This window comes from Podarcis erhardii (assembly GCF_964252035.2).
Source record: "Podarcis erhardii genome assembly, chromosome: 9".
In the NCBI taxonomy this organism is placed as follows: Eukaryota; Metazoa; Chordata; class Lepidosauria; order Squamata; family Lacertidae; genus Podarcis; species Podarcis erhardii.
The window spans coordinates 23,037,035-23,065,011 of NC_138512.1; the positions used below are offsets into that span (position 1 = coordinate 23,037,035).

The following is a 27,977-nucleotide window of genomic DNA, read 5'->3' on the forward strand; positions in this document are numbered from 1 at the left end:
AAATGTTTGGAAAGTAACATACTGAGACGTTGTAAGGAGTTATCTGCAGGGGGAAGATTAACTTCTTTCTACAACCTGTAGTGTGTTAGAGTAAAAGGTGCTGGAACATTTCATGGCGAGTTCTTATTTTAAGCAATACCTACTGAGCTTGTCAGCTGACTCAGACAAGTGCTTTTGGGGAAATGAGCAATAGATTAAGTATGCCCCCTTGTGTTGCCTACAGGGTGTGAAATTGTTTGCAAAACACCCTGCTAAGTAGAATGGCTCTCTGCTTGAAATATTGTCAGATGTGAAAAACTGTGTAAGTAAGCTGAGGAACCAGATATTCACATGTTTATTAAGAAGGAAAGACAAAACCGGAAACTGATGTCATGCCAGTTTGCATTAGATCTTGGCTTTATGCTGGCAGTCTTTGCTCAGTCTGCACAAATATATTGTTCTGGCCCAGAAGAAATCTCTCCAGAAGCTAAGGCAATGATCCTTAGCTGGTGTCCAAACATCTTTGTTATTCAGTAAGCCATACTAAGATTTTCAAGACACTTGAAGGATGTGGTGCTTGTTAAAACAATTTCCCACCTGCTTGAAATAAAAACTTTTAGTAAATATGACTGTGAATCGCCTTTAAAACTCGACATAAAGTAGGTTTTACATACAAGAGAAGTGCAGTAGGAGCCAAATTTTATAAATGGTGGCAGGTCTAGTAGACTGTGTTGTGAATGCAAATGAGAAGGTACAAATAGTGGTGGCTTGAAAATCAGGGAGAGTTTTCAAGCCTGCTGTTTTCTTTGGGTGAAAGAAATAATTGGATTGATCATCAATATTTTTTTCTGCTGACTGCTTGATTCTGTGCTCCTATTCAAGACTGATTATTCAGCACCCTTTGACCCTGTACCTATCTACAGGATGAATTTCCCACTTGAAATAATTTACCAATACAAAAGTGTGCCTTGTGATTGAAGAAAACATTTCTTTGTCCTGTTGGCACTTTCCTCTAGGGCAGTGGTGGTTAATCAGGCCCTGTAGATGCAGCTGAACCACAGCCCCAGTCAGCATGCTTAGTGGTCAAGGATGATGGGAGTTGTGAGGAGTAATGAGATCTGGAGAGCAACCGTGCTGTAGGGTTAGTTCAGAATGCAGTGGAATGAGGGCTTTTCACAAGAACAAGAGACCAGTGTGCTTGCCTGCTTCCTAACAAGAGGAAAACTTAGCATCTTTGAAGGACACTGGGAGACTGCAACACTAAATCCAGTAAGAGACTATTCATGCATTGCCATTTACTCTGGCTCCATTGTGCTCCCGCCACTGGTGTTTGAAGTTAACCACGACCCATAGCTATCATGTAGTTCCTTGAGAAATACTGCGGCGTGGTGTCTCTTCCCTCAAATGAGCTTCTATCCAATTTGAAAATACACTTTGCAGTTAAGCTGAGGCTTGACCATTCAAGACGGCCATTTCACATGAACAGGCAACAGCTCCATGAGCGGGAGTTGGGCAGGGGTGGGGGCGGTTGCAGGCACAGGGAAACCAGGTAATGTGCATTGGTTGAAGACATCCCTACCTGCCTTCTTGTGTGTACAGCAACATGCAAATGCAACTTGAAATGCAGTGTGTGTGGGGTGGGGGGGAAACAACCTCACTTTGTGTTAAGTCACGAATGTGTACCTGGTTAGACCTGCAGGATATCAGTCAGGTTTGTAGGCAGCTCTTGGGCTGCAAGAGGTATTCTGACTGCTGTTGTTTTTTTTTAATGTGTTACAAAGGTTGCATGCCACCCCCAATCTCTGCCGAGCGGTACCAAGATTCCAGGGGGTTCCAGTGTCGTGTTTCTGTTGGGAATTGAGGTGCAGCAGAGGCTGTCATGTCTTTAAGAAATACGGTTTATTCTACTCGTATTTACACTGGAAGCTTTTGGTGGAGGGAGTGCAGAGTTTACAGCATTTGCATCTCCAGAGGGGTTTGTTCCCCGCAGCAGTGCAGCCTTGGATGCCGAGACTTCTCCATGTCTCTGTCCCAGCCTGCCTTCAGTCAGCCCACCAAGATGGTTCTGACCTTCAGCTCCCTGCCTCTCCTTCGCAGCAAACCCCTTGCCATGCAACTCCTCCCCGCTATTCCAAGCCCAGTTTTAAAAGGTGAAAATATTCCTGTGTGACACCATGTCCACGTTGCCCTGGCAAACCCCCATCTCCGTAACCTGTAGGGTCTTTTGTCTTGTAGATGGATTAATGCAGTGGTGTCCAAACTTTTTTTCAAAGACGGCCAGATTTGATGAAGTGAAGGGCTGTGAGTGCCGACCAAAGGGCCAGCCAAAGTTGTTAACCTTTTTTAAGGATTGAAGTGAAGTTCTTGAGCTTTTTTAAGGATTTCATGATGAGCTTTTTTAGGATTGACGTTGTTGTGGGGTTTTTTAGGATTTCACCCCAGGAAATAAACTGCCACAGGGGCCAGATTAAACCAACCAGCGGGCCGGATTAGGCCCCTGAAACTGACTTTGGACATGCCTGGATTAATGGCAAGGGAATCATCTTCCTCTGCTCCTCTGGCAGAAAAATGAGCTCAGCCTGTCAGCACTGATTAAACCGCAACACCCAAAGAATCTAGAGAAGGAAATCTGGCACCCAGGACCTAAGGGGGGATCCCTGTTCCCACACTAACCCGTAACACTATGTATAAAATAAATTTATTGGTCTTGTAGACGGGTTATGTTGTTTTCCTGTTACCTTTGTTTCATTCATACTCATGAATATACGTAACTAATAAATTGTGGAAGGGGAAGAGGAAATGACTAGGTATCGTATAGGTATTCTTACCAAGTTAATTTTACAGTAAACCTAGTCCTAGGCAGTGTTTATATCAGTGGCCTTCTCAGTCTGTGCACTTAGCTGGCTAAGCTGTTTTTCCAGAAGGTCATTCCATAGTAAATGGGCTTAATTTATAAGGTTCCACATTGGTTGGGTGAATTTTTTGGGAGGGGGTCATGGGCTTTCTGACACATAGGTACACAAAAGTTCTAGAATTAAAATTGAGTCATCTCTGGAACACAAAATAATGCAAACTTTTAACGAATTCAGCTCTTAACTAGCCACTTGGTGATTTTTATCCATTTGTCATATATAATAAGATACCAATGGTTGTTTTTTTTCTGTGCATGTATATATAATAAGATACCAATGGTTGTCATATATAATAAGATACCAATGGTTGTTTTTTTTCCTGTGCATGTAAATTAGCTCAGTAGTAAAATGTTCCCGGATCAGCCCAAATGTAGTTTATACAGTTGAAATGAGTTGAAAACCCGAAATAATGTCCTCCTCTTAAGAATGAGCTGATCAGATCTTACAAGTAGCTCAAAGGTACCCGCCATGAGCTACTTACCCAAGAGAGATGTTCATTTGTAGTGATGGGCTTATTGGGTATCAGCCAGGTTAATGCTGTCTAATCTTGAGCAATAAAGAACAGATTTGACTACTTTTAATCCAACAAGAGAAGGCAACATAACGGTCGGAAGAGCCCATTCCCTCACTTTGCATCTTGTTCGACCTGAAGATTTCCTCCTCCCCTTGTTTTTGAACCTAGATGGGCACCGTGTGGCAATGGACTTCAGGGACAGGGGAATGTTGTGGTGGGCTGATTATGGCTTGAAATCTGTGTGCTTCTTACTCTGAGCTTGTACTGTAACAGTACTTCACTAGGCTAGAGTGTTCAAAGCCTTAAAACTCTTTCTATGTATTTCTTAAGATACACGGTATTGCTTATCACAACCATCACAATAGTCTGCTACTCACCCACCTTCCCTTCTTCCGGGTCCGACCATCTCCTTTTTGAAACTAAGGATATTATCCAGCAAAGTCGCCCCATTAGCACAAGGACTTCTCCTCCTCGTGTGCCCCTCAAATCTGTTCCAGAGAGTTGAAGAACCTCTAGAGCAGATTCTTTTATTGGGGGAGAAGAGGAAGAGCGCATTGTGTAGGCAGAAGTCCTTGTGCTAACAGGACAACTTTGGATACAACCCTCGTTTTAAAAGTTTCAAATTACAGATTAAGGGAACCCAGTGCATCAAGTAACTTTGGAAAGAAAGTTCTTGTTTCGAATGTTGTCATAGAACATGGGTAGGCAAACTAAGGCCCAGGGGCCGGATCCGGCCCAATCGCCTACTAAATCTGGCCTGCAGACTGTCTGGGCATCAGCGTGTTTTTACATGAGTAGAATGTGTCCTTTTATTTAAAATGCATCTCTGGGTTATTTGTGGGGCATAGGCATTTGTTCATTCCCACCCCCCAAAAAATATATATAGTCTGACACCCCACAAGGTCTGAGGGGCAGTGGACCGGCCCACTGCTGAAAAAGTTTGCTGACCTCTGTATAGAGCCTCTAGGGCTGTGGGTATGTAATGGTGGCAAGAGTATAAAAATTGAAGGAATATTCCTACAAATGTGAAACAGTTGTATATTTATTAGTACAGTATACATTATGCTAAAAAAAATGGTATTTTTGTAAGGGCACCTGCCAGAAACATGAGAGAAGTTGCACCACTGCATCTGGGGAATGTTGCTTGATAAAGCCATGTTGGAAATTAATCTTTGGCAAAACTGAGTAATACATGATTGCCAATTAATCAGCTACCCAAATGTTTAATGTGGCTTGTTAGAAATGATTGCCAATGAGCAGAGCACAGTAGTGAAAATCCCAATAATGCTTAGCAATGCTGGAATTGTAGGAAGGAGCACAGTGTACACCCTGGTTTTATCTTCCCACTATCTTTTTATATATTTCTCATGTTTGAATGATAATCCTTTTAATGGACTTGAGAGGTCCCTTAACTTCCGGGTTTGTGTTTTTCATTATAAAGCTGAGAAACTCCGCAATTAAGAGGGAAAAGATTGCTAAACCTAGTTGGAAGTGTCTATGTTGGAAAGCAGAAATGGTAAAGCTGTAATTTGCAATGGAAATTTGTACATGGAAGTGCCTGTGGTGCAAATTTTATGTTAAATATGCCATTAAAACTGCTTTGAAAATGAAATTGAGCAAGCTGTTGCATTTGAGATTGCAGCATTGTGAGTATATGCTAGAAAGGCACTGCAATATTATGGTAAGCTTTTTAAAATAGAAATGCGTGGGAAAAGATGCTGCTAGATCAGGCTAATGGATAAGCTTCAGTATTTATTACAAAATATAGCAATAGAACACTTGCTGACAACTTGGCAAACTGCATATAGGGAGTCTTCCTTGTTTTAGAGTACTTTGCTTCCTGCAGCTATCAAAGTAATGCCCAAAAGCACAAGTTTGACAAAGAATTACTTGATACGCCTAATTTGCTTGTACTCTTGACGTTTATGACGTTCAAAGTTGTTGCTTCTTGTTTTTGTGTTCTGCAGTTGACAGGGGCAAGCAGAAGAGTCCCAAGAACTCATTCATACAAACCCGCAGTTCATCTATTGAAGTGCATTCGCCAGAAACAAAACAACACGAGCTGACACAATACAAAAAAAAGTGTGAGAACCAAAGTGGACTTATCCAGCGATTGAAGAAATGCTTGGGCATCAGTCATCAGAAATTTGAAGCATTGGCTATTGTGATCCAGCACTTGGAGTCCGAGGTAAAGTTAATTCAGAGTTTTGAATGCACATTTATGGTAATTATTTAGTATTGCTTGCATTTTACATCTTTTCTACATTTGATTTGATTTGTTCTGAAAAAATATCTAAATATGAAGGAGCTTGGATGTTGATAGGCTTTTATTGTTGCACGCCACCCCAGTTTCCAAGTGGGGCAATATTTCAGGGGTTCCAGGCGCTTATTCAGGGTTCATGTTTCCTTTGGAATGAGGGATATGTATATGCAACCTGAGCTTATGATGGAGGGGTTCTCAGCATCAGTACCCAAAAATGGCCATGCTTCTCCCATAGCCACAGCCTTTGATTCCAAGAGAGATGAGGCATCTCTCTGTGTCTCTCTAGCTTCCTAACCTGCTTCCTGCTTCCTGCTCACTTAACTAAAAACTCCCAACTCTGGCTTTTGTTTGTCAAGTTGAGAGAGGAGGGCCCACCCGTTTGTTATCTGGCACAGAGCCACGTCCTTTGTTACCTTGATGGCCCATACTTAGAGGGCCATTACCAAGAAACTTGTCTGGCTGTTTCAACAGTTTGAACCCTTACTTAAATTTCAGCACTTGCAAAAGGGTTTCAAGCATACTGCCTACCTGCCACAAATAATAGCACTATAGTAACACAATTATGCATTCAGGGAATATTTGAGTATTGATTCTCCACTCCTCCCTTCTCATAGGTTTACTCAAATTGGGATGTTCTACCATAAATAGATGTTGGTGTATTGCCTAGCCTTGGGAAGAGGCTGTCTTCAGATGATGGGTGTTCATTCCTATGTTCCATCTCAGAATAAGAGAGAAGCAAGGAAAAGGCATCACTCCTGTTTCACACTGTGTGTATTGGGTGGTGTGTGAAATCACGATGAAGGAGTAGCCGAATAGCCCCATATACAGATTAGCAGAAGTCAGGCAACTGCCCATTTACTGTAAGGGCTATTATCTCCTGAGAGCATGAAATATTTCAAAATACAAGGCAAACAGGGCAAACAAGTCTGCAATGTGTTAAATGTGTTAAATGCGTTGTTAAACAACAACGCATACTTTGAGATCTTTCATGGTGTAGTATCAAATGATTAAACACATAACTGCGCACTGCAATTAAGTGGCATGCTGTGTGTATAAGTTGTAATTTGAATGCCTTTGTTTTTAAAACATAAATTAGCTCTGCACCACTCTTACCAGTTAAATCTGCTCAGACGATACAGAATCTGACATCTAATTCTTGTAAATGTTAAGTACGCTGAGAGGAAATGGTCCCAGGCTGCAATGCTATTTGCAAGTTTCTTTTTCTCTGTATTGACAGCACTTTATCCAAATTTACCTTTTAGATGGTTTGTCTAACTAACCCTGAAAAGTTGGAAGTTGTTATGTCTGCAGTCGTAAGCCAGTAAAGTTGAAGCTTTTAATTCTAAACAAATATCCCAGCTTTCAGAATTTTGGAATGCTAAAGTTACCCATTCCTACTCTGATAAAAGAAAAATTGGATGGGGTTTTTTTTAAGTTCCGCATTAGAAGAAATAAGAATGGATGATGCAATGTTGTTTACTTTTCCAACTGATATATGCAAAGAAAAACCCATCTCTTAAAAGAAGCAATATAAAAGCAGTCAAGTCTTGTCTGAACTGGAAGAGCATACTAAGTGCACCAGCTATTTTGGAAGTTAATTATCCTTAATTATTTGCTTTATCTGGCTAGGCTAGACAGTTGTGTGAAATAAAATTAACAAACATCTTAAAAGGCCAAAACTGCATAACTTTTTTAAAGGAAGCCAACCATTAACACATCTCAGCTAAACTAAATATGAAGTATTGTCTTTACAGCCTTCATTTCCCTTTGCCAATGTTTCTCCCACTTTTTCCTCTTTTCCGTCATCTTTACCACTGCAGCCTCTTCTTTACATTGGCGGTGTCCTGCTTCTCCTCTTCCTTTCAATCCTGTTCATCTACATATACAGTGGTACCTCGGGTTACATACGCTTCAGGTTACAGACTCCGCTAACCCATAAATAGTGCTTCAGGTTAAGAACTTTGCTTCAGGATGAGAACAGAAATCGGGCTCTGGTGGCACGGCAGCAGCAGGAGGCCCCATTAGCTAAAGTGGTGCTTCAGGTTAAGAACAGTTTCAGGTTAAGAACGGACCTCCAGAATGAATTAAGTACTTAATCTGAGGTACCACTATATTATTATTATTTCACACACACATGAATACCGACCAACACACACACACACACACACACACACACACACACACACACACACACAGCAAAACAGGCAAAGGAAGCTTTGGGCAGCATCCTCATTCATACCTGTAGTCATTCCAATCCTTCCCATGTCTGGAATGCATGGCTGACATTGCTCATTGCTCTGGGCCGTTCAAGCATGGATGTTTCCCAATTTGTTTTTCCCTCCCTGATGAGTCAAATCCACATTTTAGTGATGGATCCATGTAGCTCCGGGAATAGCAATGTTCTCAAGGTTAGCTCTCTGAGCTTCAGTTCCGAAATGAAAATTGCCTTGTCTCTCAGAGTTGTCCTTAGGGTGTGACTACGACAGACATGTAAACTACTTGGCAGAATAGATCAGCAGCATTGTATAGGCTGGGTGGTGACCTTTCCATGAGTTTAATTTAAAGATCATTCCTCTCATGGAATCTCCCATGCGAAGGTGCGAGTGCCATCTTATAGTCATGGGAAGGTCTTCAAGAATGCAGAACCATTTTCATCTTGTATTTTGCAAAGTTAATAGGATTTTTATTTTATTTTTAATCCTCTGTGCTTTGTTGGTCAGGAGGACCCATTAATTTCATTGTGAGGCTAGATTCAGAAATGTTGTTTACAAAGGTGAAAATGAGTAGTACTCACTCTATGGTAAATGATGGGCCATTTTCCTTGTTCTGGGCATTTTGTGTTCTTTTATTGGCAACCTGGGTTTTAATAGAATTTCTCACCAATAATATTTCTCTTAAATGCATACCTTATGGATTGCTTCAAGCAGTATTTTAGAAGCATATGCAATTGGCAAGTTTAAAAAATAAGATATATAGCACTGCAGTTCTGAACGCATTAAATGCTTGGCCAGATGCCAGTGACCTCTCAGTGAACTGTCTATCCTCATGTAGCACAGTTACTTCTAAGCATTAATTTATTACACTTGTCACTAGTCTCTGAATGGTTAACATGCATCAGGTTTGGCTGGTTAACTTTTTCAGGCAAAAGTTGATGGAATTTGACAGTATCTCATCTGTCACTTTGCTTTTTAAATTCTTCAGATTTTGGGATGTGTGGGTGATAGGACAGGCAATTCTAATGAGCAACACTCATACCAAATTTGAAAAGTCTGCTTATTCATAGAGTTAATTCATAGTGTTGTAGCTGTGTTCCCTTCCCAGTTCGTTTTTCAGATATTTGTTCATTGAGAGCATCAACAGATGGGGTGGGGCAGGGGAAAATAGATGGCAAATTGTAAGAAACCAAAGGAATGGTCCTGTTTGTGTCCAGGTCTTGCTTAAGAGATCCTCCTTACCAGAAGCAAGAGTTTACACACACACACACACACACACACACACACACACCCTCTTTACACCCTGTTTACACTGGTCTGATCTTCCAAATATTTCACTTTACTGATGAGTTTTATATTATGCCCTTACATAGTCAAAGTAATCCATAATTCTCTTGCACACAAAAAATCCCAGTGCCCTTGTTTTGTGGAATTCCTCTCTTGTGCAGCATAGATGAGTAGCTTTGCTCTAGCAGACTGTAGCAATGAATGTAGCCCAAAACATTATTCTTGTTTCATACCTGTTTTTTTTAATCTAAATGCAAGTTTATGTAGAATTATATGCATCTAATTGATGACAACCATCTGATCAACTACTTGTTTTTTTTATTACTTGGATGATAGCCTTGCGGCTTAGACAAGAGGAAATCTTTTGCGCTTATTATCGACTCATTTCATACATCCAAGGACACTTATGTCACCTCATTTATGCTAAGTGGCCAGAACTTTTTCAGAAGCAGGAGCTGGTAGCTCTGTTTAGCTTGATTGACCCTTATTTCCATTTCCATTAAATCCCAAAGAACATGGACATAGCCCTATTTCTTTTCGGCGTGGTTTCAGCTTTTCCTGAGCCAGGGTGATGCAGCCTTCCTTGAATAGAGGATTTTGAAGGGCAGCAAAGATCAACTATTGCTACCACTATGGGAGGTGCATTTTGGATTTTCAACCCCTGAAGCAAGTGCTACACTATCACTTCAGCCTACAGGTGGTCTGAATGTTCCTCCAAACATACAGAAAACCCTTCATAGCAAACCAAAGTACCCTGACATAATAGGGAGAAGCGGGAACCCTGCTCCCAGCCACCCACTTCTCTACATGTGTGTGTGTGGGGGGGGATTTGTCTATTTTTTATAGTCATGTGCGTTACTATATTCAGTAGTCAAGAAACAGGTTTAACTTCTCATCTGTTCTTTGTTTGAACTTGGCTTTAATGTGATGTCATCATTTAAATTGTCGATGAAACACAGACTTCAAACTGGTTCAGTTTTTTCCGTGGGAATATTTGCATTTGAAGTCTGTCAGGAGTGGGAGATAATATCAGTGAGTATCAAGATGGAAAACTTTCAGGAATAGTTTTCTTAAGAATAATAATTGCTTGAAGTGTTTCGTTCAAAGGTGTGTTATGCATTTTTATGCTGACATGCACACTAGTTTTGAAACGGAACAATTGCTAGACCTTCTACTTGAAAAAGCAATGAGGTCACAATACTATATTAGTGATGCCTCTGTTGTTGTGGCAACTATTGATGTCATCACCTTTGTCTTTAATCCTTTAACCTTATACTGAGAGAAAGATTGAGGTGGGCTCATTGTTTCCTAAACATGGGCTTTTAATTAAAACATGGCTGGAAAAACGTTCAAACATAAATGCAACTTCCTTGAAATAGCGTTTTAAGAATGTATAACAACTTTACCCCCAGAGAACATGGGTTTGCCTGTTCTCTTGAAAATACACTCGTCAGATCTGTAAAATACAACATTAATTGTCCATGAACTTATTGGGCCATTCAGAGTTCTTCTTGCCTATTACGTTAATACTTTTTGCACAACTCATGGGTTGCAAACTGGTAAAATTCTTTAAGGCCTACGTTGGATTAGATCGATCTGTGCCTCTGAACTTAATATCCGGCTACAAGAAAGAGGTGGTAAGTTTGTTGCAATAACTGCATTTTGGTTTAAATACAAATCTTTTAAATAGTAATTCTAAACCTGGCAACTTTTACAAGGCAAATATTATTCCTCCACATGTTCGTACCTAGGTTTCGTTACCATGGAAAATAACAAACAACAATCTCTGACTTTCATGCATGGAAAGATTCTCCCCCCCCCCATCCTGCAAAGATCATTGGTTAATACAGGGGTATCTTGCTCTTTTGAGACACACAGGGCTATAACCTCCCTCCACAGTGAGATAGAGAAAACTTTAAAAAAAAGCCTCTCCATCACTGGAGTCAAAATCTGTATCTTCTTGCATCATGTCTTGCTCTCCTATAATGCAGATGTAAACCACTTTGAGGTTTCTTGAAATGTAAAGCGGTGTACAAGGTAAATTTATAAATAAATGCTGTCTTGCTACTCAAGAATAATGGCTCCTAGCCACTTATCTGTGGAACCATAAGAGATAAATAATGCTAGAATGTCTTCAGTTCTATCCAGAGGACTTCCTGCTTGCTAGTTTCACATGGTTTACTTCTTCTTGACAGGATTTGGGGAGAGCTAGCTGTCAGGCTCCGGGGATTCGGCTCCCCCAACTTTGGCTATAGATAAGCAGGACAAAGCAAAAAGAGTTCCTTACCATTTAAAGAGTCAATAATAATAATTAAAAAAAAATTAAAAAATTTTGTACCCCTCCCTCCCAGGCCAGAGCCGGGCTCAGAGCAGCTAACATCATATAAATAATACAATGTGCATAAAAACAAGCAATCAATCAATTAAAATGTATTCCAAAATTAATTCAAATAAGTTAAAGTTAAAACTGGACAAATGACAATCCTCAGGTTAAAATTGAAAGCGGTTAATACTCGCCAGGACCAACTGTTTCCACTGATATTTTAAGGACCTGTGAGTGGGCTCCTTTGTGCTTGTTCTTATACAAAGAGAAAATGAGTCAGACTGAACCCTGACCAAAGGCCTGGCAGAACAGCTCCGTCTTGCAGGCCCTGCGGAAGGATGTCAAATCTCACAGGGCCCTTGTTTCTTGTGAGAGTGTGTTCCACCAGGCCGGCGCCACGTCCAAAAAGGCCCTGGCTCTGGTCGAGGCAGTCTAATGATTACAGCAAAAGAACAAAGCACCCATTCTCAGAGTAAAGGTGTTCCCAATTAAGGATTCCTCCCACTCCCCCCCCCCGTCACTTCCGTCTTGCAACCTGATCTCGCAACCACTATGCTTTTTGTGTAGCCACCTTATCTGCTCTACGTGACCTTGGACAGATATGCTGAATACTTTCCAGTGAGAGAGAGTCTGTTAACTCTCTCTCTCTCTCCCAGTTCTTCTTCTCCTAGCTGTTCACCACCCAGTTCTTCCCAACGTTTGTCTTCTGAACTATGTCCCTCTGTGAACCACTGTTCCAAATCTATACTGTCCCACTGCTCCTGGGCAGCTTCAGGATCCTGCTCAGGAGCAGGGAGAGGGGGAGGCTTCCACCATTCCTCATCAGAGCAGTACTACTCAGCCTGGTCTGACACCAGCTATCTCTTGTCCATGATTACACAGGGAACTCCTAAGAGCTAGGCTGCTTGCAGGAGATGAGGGGGCGTTGTGTTCCCAAGGATGTGGGAGGACTGAGAAAGAGGAAGAGAAGACACGTGGGATTTGGGATTAGAGGCATAGAGGGTGTGGAATGCATGTAAGTGGAAAGTTGAATAGTACTATGATATTTTTACAAAACATCCTGTTACAGTGGAAGCTCAGGTTGCAGATGTAATCCGTGATGGAGGCACATCGGCAACTCGCAGTGTTCATAACCTGCAGCGCCACGTCTGTGCACATGTGTGATGCGATTTGGCACTTCTGCGCATGTGCAAAGCACAATTGGTGAAACCCGGAAGTACTGTATTTTTCGCCCTATAGGACGTACCGGCCCATAGGACGCACCGAGATTGTGGGGGGGGGGGGGATAAAGGAAAAAAAGCTTCCCCCGATTCCAGCCTCCAGAATGGGAGCCAGAGTGGCTCCCGCAGCTTGCGGGGCTGGGGGTGGGGGAAGCCCGAGCTTCCCCCGCCCCCAGCCCCTAGAACGGGTCGGAGAGCGATGGCGAAGGTGAGCTTTGGCATCACTCTGGGAGCTTGCCGGGCAGCGGGGATAGCTTCCTGAACCCTGCATTCACCCCATAGGACGCACACACATTTCCTCTTCATTTTTGGAGGGGAAAAAGTGCGTCCTATAGGGCGAAAAATACGGTAACCCTTTCTGGTACGTCCAGGTTTCCTGCAGTCCGTAACCTGAAAACGGCGTAACCTGAAGTGTCTGTAATTTGAGGTACCACAGTATAAGTACATTTCAAACGCAGTAACCTTTTGTAGTTGTTGCACAGACATACAGCTATTTAATGGCAGGGATCTGAATCAGCAGCAGCAGCAGCAGCAGCAGCAGCAGCAATGAACTAGGTCTGAACCATAATGAGATGTTGTATTTTCAGAACACCCTTTTACAAAATGCAAAAACAGTGGCATGGGAAAAAGGGTTGGGAGACGAGGCAACCCATCAGATGGCTTTCTTGCACAGGATATAGTTCATTTTGGATGCCAATGATGGTCCTTCCTAGTGTATTACTTTGACAGCGGTGCTTATTTGGCTGTAATTCCCTGTGCAAGGGAGCGATGGTTTGGTTGCTGTAGAAACAGGAACCATTTCCCCCTCTTCAGTAGCTCCCCAGTTGGGGTAACACAAACAGAGTTGAAACAAATCCACAAAATAGAGGAAAGTAGATTTTGTCTACTGATTTTTGGTACCATCAATTGTAGCTTTTACAGCTAAAATAGTATCTCACAAGGTCTGTGGAAACTGCTGGTCATTCTCTCTCCCCACCCCCCCCAACTATGACAGCCAAGGAAATAGTAATTTCTTCCCATGATTAGCAGTGTGCATGACCTATTTTATTGATTGGAAATGTTTGCACATCTTTCAGTTTTCTGGAACTTGCTGATGCTGCATTCTTGATAATTAATTCTTGACTTCACAGATGAGCAGGCCCTCTGCTTTCATCCTATGGTCACACCGTTACTGTCAAATGAGTAGTTTTAAAAAGTGGGAGAAGGAAATAAAGTAAAAATGCACTGTGGGGGAACGTGATCTAGTTGGGGGATCCCTGGAGAATATTATGAAACCTACTTCTATGTTTTAAATCCAGATTTAAATTTCCTCTTCTATATTATCCTTTGGAATTTTGGCGAATCACTAATGTTTAGCCACATTTCTGCCAAATGCAAACTTGGGATCTGCAGAATTTTGAAGCCAGATCTGAATTATTATAGAATGCTGAAATTAATGGAGCACTGAATAATGGAAATTTGAAATAGAATTCCCTTCGCTCCCTAAATAGGCTTCAGTTTGAATTTAGTGCAATAACCTTTGATGCGCTTCATGAAAAAGAAATAAGCCACAGCAGCAACTGAACAATTTATGCATTCAGCTTGTTTCCAGTAGCAATACTGTTTGCTCATTTTTCATCAGTCCATGTTTTGCACACTAATATAAATGTGTGTAAAGCTTGAGGTGGCTTTAGGGCTACCTTTGTTTTTGTTTGGTTTTCCAAATAATTCCAACCCCCTTTTAAAAACAACTTGTAATACAGTCGTACCTTGGTTCTCAAACAGAATGCATTCTGGGAGTCTGTTCGACTCCCAAAACTGTTTGAAAACCAAGGTGCGGCTTTTGATTGGCTGCAGGAACGTCCTGCAGCCAATCGGAAGCCGCGCTGGACGTTCGGCTTGCGAAAATCGTTCAAAAACCGGAACACTCACTTCTGGGTTTCGATTGTTCAGGAGCAGATTGGTTCGGGAGCCAAGGCATTTGAGATCCAAGGTACGACTGTAGAGCGGGTGTGTGTCAGTGTCAGCTCTCAAAGAGAATTGTTTGCCTGTGTGGACTGGAGGACATTCAATTGACAGGATGACTCCTTCCACTGGACTGGATGGGCACGGTCTCCCCAAGCCTTTCACAACCTCCTTCAGCCATCCCACCCTTCAGATCAGCCCTGCCTATGGTCAGGGTAGGATGATGGTTTTTTCTCTGGGAAGAAATAATTATTTAGTGCTTTTTTCCATTTTGTCAGCTTTCAGAGAATTTGGGGGGCAGGGTGGAGGGAGGTGGGCTTAGCAAAACTGCTTGCATGAGTTTAAGCTAATCTTTGGGTCCTAGTCTTTAGCATCACTTGAAGCTTCCACAAGACTTTCTGTGGGCCATGCCCCCTTTTTAGCCCAGTAAAAGTTTCTGTTGTGTGTGTGTCTGTCCTGATTGTGGCCGCTTACCTGGACATCTTCCCTTTGCTGCTAATCTATTTTATTAAAGTATTTTGGCCAGATTTGTTTTCTGTAGCTCATACTGGCAAAAATAATTGGTTCCGTGCAAGAGAACCATCTTAAATTTTGTATATCCAAGTTATTGACCTTCTAGATACTGGGCTGTTCATGTGATTCGCTTAACAGTAATGCTTTCTTTCCACCTAATGGGTGGATCCATAGAGTTATTGCCCTCAGATTTCTAAGAACAATGTCCTAATTGTTGGTCTTACTGATGGCTAGTAGGAGTGGCTGGTCACTAATCGGGTTATCAGATAAGTGGATTTTTCTCATTTGTGAGTTTTAAACCAATTTGCAGTTGGAATGAATGTCCTGAATGTAACAAATGTATTCTCAAGGTGGGGCTTTCTCTTGTCTGTCTGCAGCAGGGCAGTTCTTGCTCTTTGAATTAAAACTACCATAGTCCTTTGTATACATGCAACATGAAGAACTTAATTCTACTCAGTAATAAAAATTTTTTTTCCATGCGTCCCTGTTTTATATACAGTATAGAATTTAGAAATGGCAAAATGCTAAAGAGGCCTTTCCTTCTACAACCAAAACCTACCTGTGAATTTGTCACTGATATTCCTGGTTTAAGACTGGTCTTGCACTTGGGGAATTGAGGAATAGAGATGCACTTATGGAAGGTTACCCAAAGAACTCACGGCCAAATTTTTGAGGCTAGCGCAGACTTGTTTAAACGGCTAGCGCAGACTTGATTAAACGGCATTACGAGTTTTGCAATATAAATGATGATCTGTAGTTTCTAAGGTAGCAGAGAGCCATGCTGGTATGTTAGGGAAATGACTGAAATCTAACATTAGGGCAATACATTGGTACCTTGGGTTAAGAACTTAATTCGTTCTGGAGGTCCGTTCTTAACCTGAAACTGTTCTCAACCTGAAGTATCACTTTAGCTAATGGGGCCTCCCACCGCCGCTGTGTGATTTCTGTTCTCATCCTGAAGCAAAGTTCTTAACCCGAGGTCCTATTTCTGGGTTAGCGGAGTCTGTAACCTGAAGTGTCTGTAACCCGAGGTACCACTGTACCTTTGTGAGGTTGGCCATCTGTCATGGATGCTTTAGTCAAGATTCCTGCACTGCAGAAGGTTGGACTAGATGACCCTCAGGAGTCCCTTCCAATTCCTTGATTCTATGAGAAGCATCACGTTGGTGTTGTGGTTAGAGTGTTGGCTCTGGAAGACCAGGGTTTAAATCCCCACTTACCTGTGAACTTCGCTTGTCAACTTTGAGCTGTTTAACATGTCTCAGCCTAACATACCCCCAAGGGTTGTTGTGAGAATAAAATAGGGGAGAACCATGTTTGCCACCTTGAGTGTTTTGGAGGAAATATGAGACTTGGAAGTTCGAAAACATTATGTTTTAAGCTGGTTTTTATAAAGTAATACGCAGGTGTATGAGTTCTCCATAACTTTTCAGGCTGGATGTCAACTCCACCCTACAAAAGGTGGGTGGGCTGGTGTGTTATTCATCAGTGATGTGATTTTTTTAAAAAAATAGTGTTTTATTTTTGAATGTCTATTTTGGTGAAAGCTAAAAATGAGTGAATGAGTGCCGTTTCCCCCCAGCAAATATAAAGATAGATTTGGTTCTAGGCTTTAGCCTTTGGGTATGGACTCGACAGGGTTGACTCAGGCCAGTTACTAAGTAATCTGTAAAATGGGAATAATAGCAAGTGGTCTAAATCATAAAAGAGTGCTTGTGAGGGCAATCACGAAAGCGATGCTGAAATATTAATGAATATATAGCTTCATCAAATGTAACAGGAAAAAGATGGAAGCAATCCCCTTGCCCCCACTGTTTAAAACCGTATTGTAAGCTCCTTGGGAGCAGAGATTTGACTATCTTGTAGAAGCACCAGGTTCACCGAAGAAGCTACATAACAAATGATAGCATAGTCGTACTGGCAAGGTCTGTACCTTCTCTCGGCTCCTTACAATTCATGCCATGTTTTCTTCTTCTATAAATTAAGAGTGAAAGCCTAGAATAACTAATTCAGAAAAGCTAAAAATAAGATCCATTATCCATAGAGGTAGTCGGGATTTCTGTGCTCTTTCCTCCCCTCCACCCTTCACTGTACCAGCTGATATTTGAGTAAGTGGCAATCGATCTTTGTAATGTCTGGTTCTCATTTTTCAAAAAAACGAAAGGGCTGTGGCTTTAAGTAATCACTGGCTGCTTGTGCCAAGTGCAGAAGCTGCAGTGTCTGCTTCTGTGTTGGGGGGAGAGACCAGTAGAAGAAGTACGGTAACTGCAAAGCACAATGAAGCCGAGCTGAGGCAGTGTCCAAAGGAGCGCTACCTAGCTGTGAGTTAAGCGTGGGCCGACCAGTTTGGTTTGCGGTAGTCCCTGCCACCTGTACATGCCTGCTACGTGGATGTGGTTGGGCAGAGAACCTGAACGATGGGCTGCTCCAGCAGCAGAATGTGCCTGTATTCTCAGTGTGCTGCAAAAGAGGTAATTGGCATTTGCGCTGTAGGGGCTCTCCTGGAATAACAAGGATTTTAAAAGCAGCGGCTTGCTGCAAGCAAGGTGAAAAATTGTTCCAGCAGCTGGAGGGAAGGAAGGCAGGCTGGATCTGGCGACCTCTGCAATGTTCTGCTCTCCACAGCAGTTGCTGCATCTTGGAAGCAGATAGCATACTGAAATGCTCGCACAGCGTAGATTTGTTATGTGGGTGCTGTTTGGTGCTTTAGTCGGAACTCTTTACTGGGGTGTCCAGAAACTTCTTTTAATACAGGGTTTGGCAAGTGGGAGTGGAAAGAAAAGTAGTGAAGTATAGATTGCAGGCTAACTTTGCGCGAACAGCAGAAGCACTTTGAACTCTTAAAGATGACTGTAATTTTGGTGTTTTGTGCAAAACCTTGACAGGCACAGCAGCTTGCAGCTGCCATTTAAATTTTGCAATGAGGCTTTATCAGTTTGTACTAGCAGGCTAAGAGTATTCTGTGCTGAAGCTTATGTTTACCTTTGTTACAAAGTACATTACACGTATTGTTTATCCCTAACGATGTTCTCGCAGTTATGGGTTGGAGACAAACATCATGCATCCTGGAAGGTTACTTGAATGCTACTTAATACACACTGTTTATTTAATCCTTAGCACCCCCACCCTTCTTAACTTGCAAACTAAAGTTTTGTTAACTTTAAAGTAAATTGTGTACTTAACTAAAACCCCACTGAAGAGTACTTTAGCCATTGGCAGAGTTCTTATTGCAAGTTACGTACTTCCTTAACTCAGGGGGCCATCTGTGTTTTTCTAACATTATGAAGCTGTTGTCCTGGATGATTCATATCTTGGCTTCACTTTCCTGTTTCTTGTCATTCTACAGATAGCATGCAAGTTAAGCATTGGCAAATGTTGTGTTTTCTGCTTGGAGTGTTCACTAACATTCCATGTGCCTCTGTGTTGTTTTTTTCCCTCAGAGGGAGGAAGTGGTAAAACAACGTAAAGAGCTGTCGCTAGAACTTGTCAATCTTCGTGGAGAGTTAGGTAAGTACAGGCTTCTGTGTTGTCCTTTGCATTTTTTTAAAAAACACCCTTAAATCAATGCAGCGGCAAAACTGATTTTAAGACACATAGTATTGAACCAGAACAATCTAATCCCCTGACTGTATTCATATGTTTGTGCTCTGCAATTCTCTGGAGTGTTGTCTGCCTGACCCTTGGGTTCATCGAATTCCTGGCACCAACTTGACTAAGCCTACCAGAGCAGCCTCCTGGAAACATGTGTCTAATGGTCAAAACATTTACTGGGGGTGTCTTTTCAGAATAGATTTTGTTGTTTGCCTAAATGGTTTTGCAGACATTTATCCTGCATTTTGCCAGTAAGCAAACCAACTGTAACAGTGTGCTATATCTTACTCATTGCCATGTGTCATGCCGGGCTCTGGTAGACAACAGGTCTGAAATGAACTTGGGTGCAGGTTAATTGTCGCTTACAGTAATCAGATTAAATGCTGCAAGGCAGCATAGCAGATGACTGTAATGCTAAAATGGTGAGAGATGGGGTATGGCTTAAATTGGCCAAATGAGAGTTGCCTCTTAAAAGCTTTAGAATCCTTGACTTTTTGATAGATTGCTGTGATAGGAAGAGATGTGTGCTATATAATAATAATTTTATATATATACATACACACACACACACACACACACACACACACTGCCCATCTGACTTGGCTGCCCCAGCCACTCTGGGTGCCTTCCAGCAAATTAAAACCCATTGGATAGCCCTAGGTATAATGGAATGATTTGGCCTCCATTTCTCTTGTAATGTGAAGGCAAGTCTGGCCTACCTTACAGATTTGTTGTAAAAAAAAATCAATCAGATGATGAATGTGGAGCACTTAATGAAAGTGCTATCTATATAAATAGTGTATTTGATGGATTGAATCTGTGCCTGTGAAATGTGGTTGAAGTATATACCCTTCGTTTAATTCAGAGATACTTGAGCCTTTTTTATTATGAGAATAATTACTTGTCACATTCTTAAAGCAGGGTGAATATTTTAAGTGGTGGTTTTCAGAAGAAATCTTTGTGTATCATACATTAGAGTTAGAAATGCCCATTCAGGCATTCAGTTTGCATTTGTAAAATGCTTCAATCATAGCATGGTTCAATCATAGCAGGCCTTAAAATATTTGGGCCTATTCTTAAGGGCTTTTTGGCCTACTGCGATTTTATCTGCTGGAAGCTTACAATACGTTAGGTGAAGAGCCCTTTTTTGTTTGGCACCGTGAATGTCTTTGAAAGGTTTTTGTGTAAAACCATGTGCATAAGTTTAATTTCTTAAACGGGTTACTTTCCAAATGGGAGCTCTGCTGCTCTGCAATGATGCACTAGGGAGAGTGAAATGCTCCTTGCGCTAAGTATTTCACACACATGAAGTAACTTCATATTGGGTAAGCAGAATGATAATGTGTGCAAAATGCTATTGATCTTCTCAGTTCTTTCTCTTCCCCCCTCCTAATTTTTAATATGAAGTCTTTACAGAAGTCAGAATAGCTATAAACACTTAACAACTTGGGCAAGGCTAGATTATGACATAGAGTGGGGATTTTTGTGAGCAAACTCTGTTCCACTTTTGAAAGAAATGGTGCTAGGAAACTAGGGAATACATGGGAAACAGGAATAGGGGGAGAACATGTCTGGGGATTTTAAAATATAAAACTGTAGGGGAAGCAAGTTGTCATTGATTCACCTACTTCTGGCATCATTGAAAGGAGAGGTACAGTAACAATGCTCTTAAGATATTATGGCCTTAGGTGAAACTGAGCTCTTTGAATGATGACCACATAGAGTACTTGTGCAAATCTGATTAGTTAGGCTGCTTTCAGATTATCAGTGTACTAGCTTTGGTTTGGATAAATTTAGGAAGTAAGAGGGTATTTTTCAAAGAAAGAAATAATATTCCAAAATAGCATATACAGCATAAACACAGTTAAATACTATAGCATGCTCGCTCTCTCGAGCGAGAGAGCTATATATATAAAAAATAACCATGTGTGATAAGTCAGAAGTCCGGTTTCAAACATGGGTGCAGTAAAGGTTGGCCATTAAAAGGTGTGTGTGTGTGTGTGAAGCATCAGTTAAAATACCAAGAAAAAAGTAGCTGTGGACAAATAAAAAGACACAGCAATAGGCATCAACACAGATGCCAAGCAAACTTCCTGTGCAACTTTTATAAAAGTCTTCTGTACAGTTTAATTTTATATAAAATTTATGGAAATTTAGATGAGCATTTGCAGAAGGCAGACCTCCTGAAAGCTCTGGGAGAAAAAACCTTTAGCTTTTAAAAAGCATTTTAAGATGTGGGACTTGAATCAAATGTTACGGTCTAGAATTTACCTAGAAACAAGAAGCTGTCGTAAACTAACAGGCAGCGACTCTTCAGGATTCCAGTGAGGAAGACTGAAGCTGAAACGTCTGCCTGCAAAACCTGTGTTTTCTCACAGAATTAGGGTCCTATCCCTGAATACTATAGGGCTGGAGGAAAGGAAGAAACTCCCCATGTGTCATCAGAGATGGTATTCTGTTGAAGAGGGCTATGCTTCCCTAAAAGTAGTCCTGTGAGCATGTGCTTGCAAAACCATTTTATTTACATAGAGCGTCACTGCATTTCTGTCTTCAGTAACCGCTTCTGCAGCCTATGAGAAATTGGAGAAAGGTAGACATGAACTACAAGCAGCTTACGAAGGATTTGTGCAGCAGCTGAACCAGCAACACCAAAGAGATTTGTCTGAACTGGAAGAAAGGCTGAAGCAGTTCTATACAACAGAATGCCAAAAACTACAGAGCATCTGTATCGAAGAAGCTGAAAAATACAAAGCACAGCTCCAAGAACAGGTAGGCAGGATGGAAGTTGGGCTGAGATTCATCTGCTGAATTTCTTAAGCACAACCTCCTTTATTCAGACATAAAAATTGGCAAAGGAGATAACCCTTGATCGTGATGAATTAAGCAAAGGTCTGTTTCATTAGATGTATGGAGTGTCATCCTGAACTGGCTGCTCTGTGTATATGCAGGTATGTGGTTAAAGTGGGAGGAGGAAGGAATTGAGAGGTGTAAGGTTGAAGGGAAACAAAATGCAGAAAGAATGAACAGTAATAATTATATAAAATAAAAATAGCCACAGTGGCAATTAACAAGGCTCTGGTGGTTGTTATCGCAAACATCCTGGCACACGGTAAGCGAAACATGTTGTTGTTCCTCAGGTCGACAACTTGAATATTACACATGAAAACTTTAAGCTAGAGCTTGAAACCAGTCATACGGAAAGGATAGATGAGCTGAAGAAGAACCACGAATTGTCCTTTACAGGTAAAGTGCATAGCTTATCTGCTTTGATGGTACCAAACACATTGCTTTATTGCTGTGAGAGAGGAAGAGTTTCTTTGCTGTGCTGCTAAATACATTTATTGTTTATAAGAGGTCAGTACCTTATTAAAACTTCCCTGCCAAAATAACCATGAAAGCCACACTATGCAGGTATTGTAAAGAAGTTAGGCGAGTACACTTGTGCAATGCTAAGACTCTAAACATTTTTCAGAGCTCAAGAATGCCCAGGAATTAGAAAGAAGGACACTTGAAGAATCTCTCCAAGAAAAACAACAACTACTAGAGGTCTGGAATTTCTCTTTTGCTTACTAAGCCAGAGGCAACTGTAACATTGCTAGATTTAGATGCCACCACAGTGTCAAAGTCAACATGTACCTTGTATTTGTAGAACATCCTGGAACTGTTGCCACAGGGCCGGCCTACCCCACCCTAGAGGCAAGGTGAAGCAACTGCCTTGGGCAGCAGGAGCTACAGGGGCAGCAGATCCCAATATAAAGGAGATCTTTATTCCCCTTGTTCCTGATGTACTCACTCCTTCTTCCCTGGTCGGGAGGGGAGTGCCAGGTATCAAAATGTCTTGGGCCAGCCCAGAGTAGCCACAGGTATCTTCAACTTGATCTAAAACTACATACTGTTATGAGTTTGTGGGTGCTGGACATTTCTAAATTCTTTGATTCAGTAAGTGTTAGAATTTAATTAAGATCTGTGGTGTTAACACTTGGGTGCCAAGCCAGTGTGCGTATTAAGCTGTGTGCTAGACACTTCTAAATCCCCTAGAATCAGCAAATTTCAAAAGCCAATTAAAACCCATGTGTATCGACCTGTGTGCTAGACACCTCTGATCCTTTGGAATCAACAAGTGTTAAAAGTTAAACAAGCCAGGCTAGCTTCCTGTGTGAGGTGATAGCCTAAGGGATGAGCCATTTAGACAATGAGAAGACCTTTTCCTCAACTGATAAAGGCCAGGGTTTTGAGTAAGAAGTTAGGAGTTGTGACCGAGACACAAAACAGCAGGCAGAGCATGATGGCTGTTTGGACCCAAAGCTATGTCTATGGAAGAGGCAAGACCCTTTTGGGGTGTTGATGCTGTGCACTCCATTTTAGGCTCAGGTTGTATATATTTGTGTACATAAGCCATATATAGCACAAAAACACCACAATCTCTGCTGTGTCTCGTTTTCTAAAAGGATACACAGACCACCTGGAACCAAACCCCTGGGAATCTCACACTGCTCAGAGTTTGGGGGTGGTGTGCGACAGTACATATTTCTGGTTATCCCTTAGAAACCATGGGATAAGCAATGCAACTCCCGATTCTTTATAAAACATGCATTTTATTTTTATATTTTTGCTTAGACAAATTCCTTGGCCAGGACAGCTATGCTTTGGAGCATTACTTCTCTAAACTCTGACCTACTGTTTGTGTTAAGGATCTCTGCAACTTCTAATTTCTCACACTGGGGTTTTCTATTTAGTGTACTTGATAGCAATTTCCTAAAATGTTACCTGGCTTTATAGCAGAGGCTCAGATCTTAAGTTTGGGGTGTTTTTTTGTTTGTTTTTAATCTTTTAGAAAAAGATTAGTGAATTACAGAGTGAAAATGATTCCCTGAATGAAAAGCTTAAGTTGGAAGAGCAAAAACGTACAGCCAAAGAAAAAACAAATATTGTAAGTACTGACTTGCTTTTATAATCCTCTAGAAATAGACTTTTTTTGTGGAGGAGGAGGGGAAGGCTGGGATCTACTGGGTGAAGGGGAGCTTGGAAAAATAATGTCCTTCCATGAGTGAAAGATGCCTCCCTGCTGGATCAAAAACCTTTGTGCTCGTGCAAAGGGACCAATCTTATCTCAATTCCCGCGCTGTGGCTTCACTGTTAATGTTCCAGCCATGAATAGCAGTTACGAATGTTGTGGCTTAAACTGATGAATGACTGCTTGACCAGGTGTGTTGCACTAGGAGCAGTGCAGTCTTGGTTTTAAGAGAACGAGGGCAGTTCAAGTGGATCCCTGGTGTAAAAAGGTTGACAGATCCTAGTGTCATGTACGCCTAATTGCCATCACACTGCATATGTGGGGAGTACATCCACATAGCTTAGTTGGTTTTCTATTTTTAGCTGTGTTTTTTTAAAATGACAACCTGCCCTATGATTTCTGGATAGGAAGATACTATGAGCGTTTGAACCAGGTGCATTACATCATTTTTTCTGGGTCTACAATTCAGAGTAGTGGTCCATTTTCTGCAGATTGAGTTACTGTAGTTTTAAGTTGGAAGATCTGGTGTGGGTCTGTGCAGAAGACTTTCTCCTTAAACCCCAAAGTTGACAGATGTTTATAGTCTTGCCTGCACCTGGACCTATGTTATCTGTTCCTATGTTTTTGGCTGTTGCTTTGCTTTGTTTGAGCTTCATTAGGTTATCATATTATCTTAGCTATTGGGTTTAAATTTAATTATCAGCTGCTTTTTTTGAGATCAGATCTCCATAATTTTCAAATATAAAACAATTCTGGATAGATTTCAACAGACAGATGTGTGTGTGTACATTTTAATTGCAAGATGACTTTCTGTGGTTTCAAGGTTGAAGCCCATTTGAAGTTTTTATCATTATAGGTATATTTTACCTTGGGATAGATAACCTTACACGTGGTTTAAAAATACAGCAATATACCAGAAAGTGACCACCTTTATCACTTTTTGCATCAATAAAATAATTTCACAAGAGCTGTAAATACATTTAGAGCATTTGTGAAAGTTTTGTTTTAAAGAGACTTTGTCTGTTATTCCTCCATACAAACAGCTTGCGAGTTTGAAGTTTTTTAGATGTACCTTGGTGTGTGTGTGTGTGTGTGTGTGAGAGAGAGAGAGAGAGAGAGAGAGAGAGAGAGAGAGAGAAATGTTTCCCCCTGCTTGGCTAAGGAAATCTGTAACAAGTCAATATTTACAGTCGTAACTTAAAATATGTTTGCTATGCATGGCAACCTTGAGGGGCCTCCATTAACTTTGCATCTCATTTTGCAGAAAAACCCTAAGCTTATGTATCTGGAACAAGAACTGGAAAGTTTGAAAGCAGTGCTGGAGATCAAAAATGAGAAGCTACATCAACAAGATATCAAATTGTTGAAGATGGAAAAACTGGTGAGCTTTTTCTTGGAGTGCTAGGCTTCCAAAAGCTGGATTTGTGCTGATAATGCAGAAGTAGACACTGTAGCAATAAATTCAAGTTACAGAGGAGTTAATGAGTAAAACTGGAAAGAGGAATCATAATACTCCTCTGTGGAGCTAATGTAAATTAATTAACTTTAGCTAAATAAGTTTCCACCTATGAACTTTTGCAGTCCATCATTCTCCCCGTCTCAGCCCATCCCATCTGTCATATAAAGACAGTACATCACGAACTTTTGTAAGGGTTACGGAAATATATGGGGCCCTTTGCACACTTAAAATACTGAACATTTAAAACATTCTGTATAAATCCAGGTACATGGTATAACAATTCTGCTCTGTTGATATGGAAAGAGAATGTAAATTGAGGGTGTTTATGCAAACTTCTGTTTCTCTGCTTAATATTTGCTAGAGTAATGCAGATGCAGAGCAGAATAAGCAATATTCTGAGCAGTGACCCCATACAGGAAACTCTGAGAATGGTGGTTTCAGAGACAGAGAGATGCGTGCCTCCCTCTTTTACATGCTTTTTAAAGTGTGACAAATTCTGGAAGCCTGTCGCTGTGCCAGAGGCAGGAGGAGCCAGCAGGGTGTGTCATCTAAATGGCAGCAGTAAGGCTGGGCAAACACCATAATAATCGGGGACATTGAGATCCCAGGACAGTGGGTGCCATTGTTTCTGAGATGATATACTGGTCTCAGAGCACATGTAAATAAGTAAGTTAGGCCTCTCGTCTCCAGAGCGCACAGAGGAACAGATTATAAATCCAAGGGACAGGGAGCAGAGCTAAGTAGTATTTATAATTTTAGAGACTTTTATACTGCCCTTGATCATTAATTCCACAGCATTTAATTATTAAACCTAAACACAATACACTGGCCATAAATCCAGATTGTGCAGCCAAAAACATAAGGATGCTGAACAGAAGAAACTGGAAGACTCTGGTCAACTCTCCCATTTTTCTTTCAATTATAAGGTGCTTCTTACTAGTTTTAACAAGACAGACTAGATTAGTGCAGGGTAAAGGAGGCATTTTACAAGTTTGTAGTAGAGAATTTATGCTTGAGCTCTGGAGCTGTAATAGCAAGTTTTTTAAATAATAATAATAATAATAATAATAATAATAATAATAATAATAATGTTTGTGGTAGATTTTGAGATGTTATTTTATAAATTGACACAATAGGACAACCTGGCTTCATCTAAAATAAATTGGCCTCTCCCCCTCCCCACCACACATTAAATTTGCACATTTGTTCAAGGTGGAGAACAATGCAGCCTTAGTGGAGAAAATGAGAAAACTTCAGCAGGAGAATGAAGAATTAAAAGCCCGGATGGACAAACACATGGAGCTTTCCAGGTAACTCTAAAATACTTGTTTGAGTTGCTCTTGTAGTTTAACAGCTGCCATAGTTCTGTTTGGGGAGGTGGATTTAGAAAGTAGAGAACTCAAGTGAAATTGTATATACTGCAAATTACCTCAAGCCTATTGCAGGTGGGGCGTGCCTGCAGTAAAGGGAACAAAAGCACAGTCCACACAGCATTTGAATGTGGACTTACCTAGTTAGCACAATTTCTTAATAGTTTCAGAGGGGCTTGCCTAAGAACAGTTTTCAAGAGATTCTGCTTGATTACTTAATGAACAAACAGCTTTGGAGAGCCACTGCATAGAGAATTAGTACTACTTGGTCAATGGCTGAGGTTCTGTGTCCCTGCAGAAGAGAAAGCAGCCTCCTTAAGCTCTTTATATTTAAACTATGCTGGATTTGTGAAAGTACTTGCTCAGACTGCTTATGTTTGGAGTTAGACTATTAGTCCTTGGTGGTAACTTTTTCTGAATCGTGGAAGAGTTTAGCTTTTAAAAAGGAGGATCAGATAACTACTCTTTCCCCTTTTGCTGTTTCTTGTGCCTTCAAGAAGTTTGCTCTCCACTCCTTACAGCAGGAAGCTCAGTCCCTACTGTTAAATCCTATGCGAGGAAAGTGGCTTGGCTTTGCCCTTTTGTAGGATTACGGGGCTGCCATCTCTTAAGGGCAAGGATGTAGAGCAGGCAAGCTCTGCAGTTTGTTACTCCAGTCCCTGTCCACAGAGTTTCCTTGCACCACAAGCAGCTGACTGGCAAAGCACAATATGGTTACGTGATCATTCCCCCTCTAGCTCGAGGTTGAGTGCTGACAGGACTGGAGCCACAACAAAACCACTAAGGAGGAAGCAAGTTACCGTATTTTTCGCCCTATAAGACACACTTTTCCCCCTCCAAAAATGAAGGGAAATGTGTGTGCATCCTATGGGGCGAATGCAGGCTTTCGCTGAAGCTTGGAGAGCGAGAGGGGTCGGTGCGCACCGGCCCCTCTCACTCTCCAGGCTTCAGGAAGACATCCTCAGCCTAGGCAGCCCTGCGGGAGTTCCCGCAGGGCTGTCTAGGCTGCGGATAGCAGCCTGCTTCCCGGAGCGCAAGGCGCGCTGAAACCAGAGCGCCGGGCGCTTCGGGAACACATCCGCAGCCTAGGCAGCCTTGCGGGAGTTCCCGCAGGGCTGTCTAGGCTGCGGATAGCAGCCTGCCGCCCGGTGCAAGGGACGCCATGAAGCAGAGCATGCCGAGCAGACATCCGCAGCATGGGGAGCCCTGCAGGAGTTCCCCGCAGGGCTCCCCTCGCTGCGGATAGCAGCCTGGCGCGAGAGGCGCCCTGAAGCAGAGCAGCCCTCACGCCGGGCAGACATCTGCAGCGTGGGGAGCCCTGCAGGAGTTCCCCGCAGGGCTCCCCACGCTGCAGATAGCAGCCTTCCGCCTGGCG

General features: G+C 41.7%; 1 protein-coding gene across 2 annotated transcripts in view; it reads left to right on the forward strand.

The window, feature by feature from the left end:
- The window catches only part of MTUS1 (microtubule associated scaffold protein 1), a 101,061-nt gene that overhangs the window by 71,770 nt on the left and 1,314 nt on the right, over positions 1–27,977 (forward strand). For both annotated transcript variants that reach the window (XM_081875640.1, XM_081875641.1), the window contains 8 exons: positions 5,373–5,593; positions 18,609–18,675; positions 21,314–21,528; positions 21,897–22,002; positions 22,232–22,305; positions 23,594–23,689; positions 25,038–25,154; positions 26,445–26,542. In XM_081875640.1, the coding sequence (XP_081731766.1) occupies positions 5,373–5,593; positions 18,609–18,675; positions 21,314–21,528; positions 21,897–22,002; positions 22,232–22,305; positions 23,594–23,689; positions 25,038–25,154; positions 26,445–26,542 (994 nt within the window). The remainder of the gene's footprint in view (positions 1–5,372; positions 5,594–18,608; positions 18,676–21,313; positions 21,529–21,896; positions 22,003–22,231; positions 22,306–23,593; positions 23,690–25,037; positions 25,155–26,444; positions 26,543–27,977) is intronic.